This window comes from Jatropha curcas, chromosome 9 (genome assembly GCF_041381405.1).
Source record: "Jatropha curcas cultivar XTBG-Jc1 chromosome 9, XTBG_Jcur_1.0, whole genome shotgun sequence".
Classification (NCBI taxonomy): Eukaryota; Viridiplantae; Streptophyta; class Magnoliopsida; order Malpighiales; family Euphorbiaceae; genus Jatropha; species Jatropha curcas.
In genome coordinates, this window is record NC_143159.1 from 9,745,994 (window position 1) to 9,754,516 (window position 8,523).

The 8,523-nt window shown below is 28.5% G+C and overlaps 1 protein-coding gene across 1 annotated transcript; it reads right to left on the reverse strand.

The window, feature by feature from the left end:
• Positions 1 to 1,063: 1,063 nt before the first annotated feature.
• On the reverse strand, positions 1,064 to 1,744 carry LOC105635493 (pectinesterase inhibitor). Its single transcript, XM_012218564.3, has one exon. It carries the CDS (start codon positions 1,676 to 1,678, stop codon positions 1,136 to 1,138), a length of 543 nt encoding a protein of 180 aa, XP_012073954.1. The 5' UTR covers positions 1,679 to 1,744; the 3' UTR covers positions 1,064 to 1,135.
• Positions 1,745 to 8,523: the final 6,779 nt, after the last annotated feature.

Below are 8,523 nucleotides of genomic sequence, written 5' to 3' on the forward strand. Positions count from 1 at the left end.
TCTTTCAATCATAACAGTTTTCATCAATTTGATGAACTAAAGGGTGGATTACCTCAATTATATAGCCCACAATGTTATTTCGGCTGATTAAGTTTTTAGTTATATAGCCTGCAGTTTTATTTCAGCTGTTAGGTCTTTGAATGAATTGGAAAAAGAAAAGGAAATTATGTTAACAAATTTCTCTTGGCTTTAAGGAAAGGAAATAATATTATCGCCCTAATTTATTTGATTTGGACAATTGAAGAAATCCAAAGCACATAAATTAATCATAACAATATAAAATTCATCTAAATTCCATAAACAAGTGAAAACATTTTTAATTTTATTTTAAGCACATTGCAAATCAAAATTAATAAAAATTGTATTTATTGGATTTGATTTTAAATTTGATCGATGAACAAGGAATGAAAAACAGAAATTGAGGAGACAAAAGATAAACCGTGGTTTATGCATCCGATCTTTCCTTGTCGTTCAAATACAATATGAAAATATTTTTTGATGTATACATGTCTTAAACTTAAGAGCAATTTTAGAATCTAGAAGTTAAAGTTAGAAGGGTTAATAAGAAAATTTCAAAGTCTTTCCGAAAACAATATGAGATAAAAGAACAACTTTGGAAAGTTGTTTTATGAATTAAAATAGTGTGCATTACATTATAGAAGTGATAAACAAGTATTATATAGCATGACCATTATATAACATGTAGTTTCATTTCAACTTTTTGTTAATTCACATATGAAGATGATGAACAAGTATTATTATACATTAAAAAAAAAAAAACAAAATGTATTAATAAGTACTTCAAAACAACAATATTGGTTCAACTATGATTCAAAACCAAACCAAATCACAAATATGACTAAATTATAATTTTTATTTTGGATTGGAATGACTAGAAAGATTTGATTTGATTTGATTTGATTAAATTAAGTCGTTTAACAGTAAGTTCATATCGGGTAGTAAAAGATTCAAGTTCTAATTTTCCTCTCCTAATCTATACATATACATAACATGTAAAAACATATTTAATAAAATACATGATAAAAAGATTAGATAAAAATAATTAGAGAATGACAACATCAATTAATTAATCATACTTAATATTGAATTGATCACACTAATTGCAAGATTATAATCAAGTAATAGTTTCTGAATTTTCAGTAGCTACTACAGCTGCGTAAGCAACATTATAAGAGTCCTTCCATCTCTTAATATGAGGAGCAATTGCTCCGATATGAACATTGGCCTCTTTTAATGCATTTTCGCATTGCTCACAACTATCAAGAGCGTAATGAACATCTAAACTGGCAGTGTCACCTTCGAGTCCGTCGAGATTAAGCATAGACTTAGCTTCACCAAAATATTTAGCACACTCCTTAAGAGCTTTTTTCACTTTTGGGTCAGAGCTATCTTTAAGAGAAATAAAGAACTTTTTTGTGGCAATTGATTCTTCTCTTGCTTCTCCTAGAGCAACATTCGTTAAGCCCTTTAAATTTGAAACTCTACTTATTTTGGGGTCTGATTTCAGAGCTTTTATGCAAGATTTGTCATCTGGACTTTGATGACATACATCATTCAATAATTCATTTCTTGATGTTGCCTCTATTTCAAAAGGAAAATGCAACAGGAGACATAGAAAAATTGTGGAAAAAACCCAAATGATCCCCTGAGAATCCATTGCCCTAAATAAGGAAACAGTTTCTAGGGTTTATTCTGTGTGGTGTGGTTTCTGTTAATGGGCTTAGACTTTTTCTTTATTTTATAGGTGAGTAACCCTAATTTTAGAACCTTGTAATTATTTTTTGGTCATTAGTTTTACAACTATTGTAACCCGAACAAACATAAAAATATTAGTAAATTACTAAATGCAGCATATGGCTGTTATTCTAATTTGCTTTTAATAGATCATAGAGTGTTGATATATATATATATATATATATTAAAGGTCCCAAAGAAGTCCATTTTCAGTTAATTTTGGATTTTGGGTAGTAGATATTTAACTTATTAAAAAATATATATATATAATTCACTATTTTTACTTTAACGTATCCATATATAGGAATAGCTATTATTAGTTTTACTAAAATCTTAATTAGGCTATGTTTTTACGAGTCCCAATTAACATTAATTAATAGGTACTAACAAAATATGTAGCTTTCAATTGTCATAAATCACTTCATCAGATAAGTTTTAAATTGATTCCCAATTGGAAGTCTATCCTACAGTAAATGGTACTTTCTCTGTTCTATTTAGATAAAAAAGTTTCCATTTTGAGTGTTCTACCTAGATAGAAAAAATTACTCCATTTAATAATTTGAGAAAATGCCAATTTAAAAAGACTACTTTGCCCTTATTGTATAAGTAAGCACATAAATGTATTCATAAAGTACACCACAAATAACTAAACTGCAGACATATTCTAAAGGATACTCAGGCACTAAATATCAATATGTGAACAAATTTGCAATTTGGCTCAGAATTGCTGCTTTTCCTTAATAATTTCAAAGTCTACTTCAATTACAATAGGCTAATTCCCACTTCTAATTAATGTTCTTAGATACGCCAAAATCACTCCTTGATTAATGTAACTAAATTAATACATCCATTTTCTCTCTCATCTATACATGGACTTACATAAAAATAAGGGTGGAAGTTAATGTTGTGTCGGGGGTATATTAAGAAAAAAATAGTCAAAATTACATTTCAACCGTCACAGTAATTCTTGTACAAATTCAACTTTTCTTATCTAAATAGAACGGAGGGAGGAATAATTTTGGCTAAATAGTTTTGTTTTTGTAGATGTATTACCTTTACCATATATAATATGGACACATGTTGCAATTTGTTAGGGTCAGCGTTCAATTCAACGAAACTGAATTAATCTTAAATATAAATAATTAAATAGTGAAACTGCAATAATTGAATCGAATTGAATAAACATAAATAATAAATTGAATTCAACTAAAACAATTCGATTAAATTGATAGAAAAATTGAACCAAACCATAACAATTGAGCTTAAAACGATCTATAAACAGATTTAGCTTGAAATAAAATTGAACATGCCAAAATAGTGCTTGTTCAATTTTTTCTGGTGTGGTGCTTTGTTTAAGCACCAAGTTCAATCATCTTAGTGAAATCAAAATGTTCATTTGAATTAAGTCTTAAGGAAGGAAGCTGATAGGGAATATTGTATTATATTTAGTTTAGAAAAGTGTACATATTTAGAAACTTGTATCAATATGTGATCTGACTGAGCAACACTGGGCTACTATTAAAATGATTTTGCATTATTTACAAGCTACTTCTTCTCATGGATTGTTGGTTTATCGCACTTTTTCTTATTGACTACATAGCTATATTGATTTAGATTGGGCAAGATCATTAGATGATTGTAAATCAATTTCTAATTTTGCTATTTTTTTTATAATAATCTAGTCTATTAGTCATCTAAAAAACAACAAGTTGTATGTCGCTTCTCCACTGAAGCTGAATTTCGAGCTCTTCCTAATGCTGCTTCTTAAATGACTTGGCTGGATCTTTGTTGTATTAGATTGGGCTTCATTTTTACCTCCGCTATTCCCAAACAAATTTGGTTGTTTCAAAAAATCTCAAACAAAATTGGGGGTTTCAAAGTCAAATATTTTTAGGAACTAAAAATTCTTTATAATCATTTATAGCATATAATATAATATAATTAAATATTTTATTTTCTCTTATGACAAGTATATCAACTATGAATTACAATCTTTACACCGTTGACATTATTGCTACGGCGATTAAAATAATGTTCAATAATTTTTCATGAGCTATAATAAAATCTAAAATTCAAACTTATTAGCTATAAGTGGTAGGAGTGGAACTTGGATAGGAATATTCCAATTCAAATCGAAATTTCAAACCAAATTTTAATTTGGAATGGAATTTTAGAATATGGAATTTAAAATGGAATGTAATTTTTAAAATATAAAATATGGAATAGAAACAAAAAAAAAAAAATTTTTATATTCCAATCAATATACCGAATTTTTATTTTATTATTCTTTAGTTTGTAATTATATGTTTTAAAATAAAATATTAAATTAAAGATTATGGTAAAATATGTTTTTTTTATATTATAAAACTTCTATGTAGAATATTTTAACCCTAACCCTAATTAGTAATTAATATATACTACATGCTTGAATACTCATACATACTGTCTTTGTATTGAAAAGTATGATTTTAGTTATAATATCTTACTTACGAAATATTTTAGTATGCTTAGACTCATAATATATATTTTTCGTGGATTTAACACTTTTTAATGGATATGGTGACTATATATATTGATTTATCATAATATGAAAGGTATTATCTTTTGTTGATTTTATAATAATGGTAATAATATTATTAATTATTAAGTTGTGAATTATATGAACTGAATTATTAAATGTTAGTGGTAAAACATACCTAGCCACTATCTATATGATAAGTGTATTTTTGGAGTAATTTTAATATATTTTTTATTAGGATTTTTTAGTAGTTTTAATTACTTTTATTAGTTTTTATTTAGTTTTATTCATGTTTTTATTCAAAGCTTCCTTGAAATATAATTTGCTTGATCTTAAGGAAATTTGTAGGATTTTGGCATAGAAAAGTGCAAAATAAGGCAAAACACTCAGGCTCTAGCACGCCCTGCCCGTGCCTTACAGCATGCCAGTGCTAAAAATCAATTATTGTTTTGCGTTGAAAACGCAAGCCAGTCCCTACCACTTGCATGGGCCCACCTGAGATATTTTCCTGACTTACAAATCAAGATCTAATCCTATTTAGGCAGATGAAAGAGTTCTAATTAAGAAGAAATCCAAAGCCTAAATAGTTTCCTATCTCCAAAAAGATTTCTTACTTAATGATGATTCTATTTCCTAAACAAAATCGGATTTTCTCCCAAGAAGTCTATATAAAGAGAGAAGCCATTCATTATATATTCGATCTCTTATTCTATTATTTTCTACATAGTTCTCTCTCTTTCTCTCTCTCCAAGGCTTCAAGCATTCAAGTTGGCGTTAAAATTCAAGGAAGCTGTTCAAGCACATCGTTAACTAGTTTTTATTTCTAAACTCTCTTTTTGTTTATTATTCTTTATTGGATTATTTACAAATTTAATTGACTTTTATTTAATTACTATGTTGAACTAAAATTCTCATACTAGGGATTTGATGTAGCTTAATTTTGATTCCAATTTATAATATTAGTTTTGTTTTTCTTTGTTCATGATATAATTTATTATTGAACTTAATGCTTCTAGGCAAAATTTCTCCCCTAGATTGATTTATTTCATTAATCACTATCGGGAGAAGGGTTTTTGATATGAAAAAGGTAATAAATTACATGAGAATAATAACTTGACGCGGAAGCTATATGGTTTGACTCATTGGAGGTTTTCATAAGTTAATGACCTTAGTTTATGAATTCACAAAACAAACCATAAAACTTAATGATTTAATTCATGTTTAATTGCACTATTGGAAGATAGGTAATTAGACCAGGTTAAAATAACTAACAATACATCGGGAGAGCTTGTTAGTGATTTTAGGGTTGTTTCTCCTACATAAACAATTAAAATTGATTATCAAACTAATAGAATAAATTGGATATAATTAAGTGGAGTCAAAATCCCTAGTAGCTTTAAATTCTTGATTTCTTTTCGTCAAATATTGTTGCTTGATTTCTTTTTGTTCTCTTTTATTTATTTAATTTAATTTTTTTAAATAATCCCCCTTATTGCCGTTTAAATAATAATAGGTTAACATAATTTTGATACTTGGTATACAATCCCTATGGATACGATACTCTACTCGTTTTATATTACTTGTTGCGCTTTCACACACTTGTGAAAATCACCGTTAAGTTTTTGGCGCTGTTGCCGGGGATTGGCGTTACCAATATCAATACTAGTTAACCTATTATTAATTTAGACAATGTTTTTTGAGGTTAAATGAAATATTTGTTTATTTTATTTGTAGTTTTTTTAATTTATTTTATTTTATCAATTTTTTTCATTATTTTCTTGCGAAGTATTTTGAAATGTTTCATCAACAAGTAGTCGCAAGTTTTATTCAACAACATCCCGAGCCATTTTATGTCGCTTGGGCAAGATTTAACGAATTGTTGGAGAGATTTTCCTTATCATAATTTTACAAATAAATATCTCGCTTACATATTCTAATGTGGATTAGATGAAGAAACTAGAAGTTGGGTGGATAATGGATTTTTGGCAACCAGTATTCACCTTCTGGAAAGTAGCTATGAAGATGTACTTTACATGTTAAATGATATGGCTGATTTTGAGTACAATTGGCATTGGGATCCTTTACTGTAGGGTTGGAATCACCAATACCTTCCAAATTTTGAGTATGAAGATGATAAGCAAAAGAATTTAGAGGATTTGATTGTTGCCCTTATTAAATCTTACATAGAATTTATGAATGAAACTCGCGAGAGTTTTAAGATCCAACAAGCGGCAATAAAGAATTTGGAGGTACAAGCAGCGGAATCGATAACCATGGCAACTAATGGATATCAAGATGATGAGTGCAAGGTAAATTATGAGGAAACTTCATGAGAAATTTTACCTTTAGAAGAAGTAAAGCCTACATGTGAAGAATGCAACTCCTTTGAAGATGGATTAAATCTCACTTTCTTGTTTCCAGACATGATTATTAATGACCATGAAAAAGGTGAGGTACAATTAGAAAGGGTATTGGGTGAAATTTTCAATGACCACAAGCAGCAAGCAATATTGGTGGATGAAGAAATAATTGAGACTAGTGATTTAAGCTTATCAACAGTTTTTATACATACACTACCGGAAGATTCTTTCTTTCCAATGATACCACCTTCAATAAATTGTGTTCTCCATGATTTAGTACAGTTTTTTCCCCAAGCTCATCATTTAAAGCGAGATGTTGATAAGACGAGCATAAATTTTCCTAAACTAGCCAATTTTGAGGGCATTTTCAACCAAGACCCTTGTGTGATATTACATGATACATACTATGGGCGAAAGCCGTTATTTGATAAACGTCTCAAAAGTCGAGTCTAAAGACTTTAAACAAAACGCTAATGGGAGGCAACCCATAATTTTCTTTCTTTTCCTTTGCAATTTTATTTTATTTTATTATTATTTGTATTTTTCATTTTGTTTTTCCATCTTTAAACCATTATTTTCTTTTATTTTGGTGTTTTACACTCATGTTGCAGGTCAAGGAAGGATTAAAAAGGCTTGAAAACTGATTGAAAGTGCCAGAGTCAGGCTTTAGTAGGCTCAGGCTGTGCTACCCAGCACCCCCATCCTATCTCCAGAGAAAATTACGCCTATAGTCAGGCTCTAGCACCCTCAGGGTGTGCTACCCAGCACCCTTGTGCTACACAGCACCCCCTAGCAGTACCCCCGTGCTACACAACACCCCAGGCTAGGCTGCAGATTTTTTTTTTTTAAGCAATTTCTTTTTTTTTTTTTTTGTTCTTTTGTGCCTTAGACCACGTGAGTGTCTTGTTTTGTTTGTTTTTTTTTTTTCCTTCTCTCTTTTATTTTGACGTAAGTTCATTTTTTTGTTTGTTTTACTTTTTTTTTCTTCTTTTTTTCCTTCTCTTTTATTTTGACGTACTCATTCTATTGTTTTTTTTTTCTTTTTTTATTTATTTTTTATTTTTTTTAATTGCTTTTAATTATTTTTATTGGAATTTTCCTTTCCATTTTTTTATTATTTTTATTTCGATGTGTTTTTTCCCCGAACAATTATGTCTATATTATTATCATTATTATTATTATTATTTTGTTATGTTGTTCTTTTTCATTTTCAGAATTTAGCCATTGGAACTATGCCCTTTGTTTCCTTGTCTTTTATTGTATTTTTCAACACAATGGTGGTAATGTGTTCTCAAATCTATTTTATTTTTATACCTTGTTTTGATAATATATGATAAGTTTAGGGAAATGATCTTATTTTTTGCACACATTAGGGACGATGTGCTAGATTAAGTTGGGGGAAGGAAAATTTTAGTTAAAATTTTAGTTTTTTTGTTTGTTTTTACTAGCTTAATATGGTTGGAATAATTGTGAACAAGCTTGAAAATTATCATAATTTAGTAACTCGTGATAAATTTAGTTGTTTTTCTAGTCTAGTTTGTTTGAGCTTTAATTTTAATTTTTAACTTAACATGATTCTTTGGTTTAACTATTTGTTTCTAAGATTATAAACACTAATTTTTGTGAATTTTATGATGTATAGATATGTTTTAATCAAAATTTATTTAACCTTGGTATTCTTAAAACAAATTAGAATTCCCATTGAGACAAAATTTTTAAATGCTTACATTTAGAAAGAGATGATTTAGGTATTCTTTATTGAACCCCTTATTTAGCCTAGGCCAACTAAATTAAAATATGACTTTTGCAACCAATTTGAAGCCTATATTCAAATTTTATTGTTCACCCTTATTAAGTTTAGCCATTAAACCAACTTAATTTCCTACCCTA

What these genes read in the sequence shown, in the direction of transcription:
- LOC105635493 (XM_012218564.3), bottom strand. Translation starts at nt 1,678, where the DNA reads ATGGATTCTCAGGGGATCATTTGGGTTTTTTCCACAATTTTTCTATGT.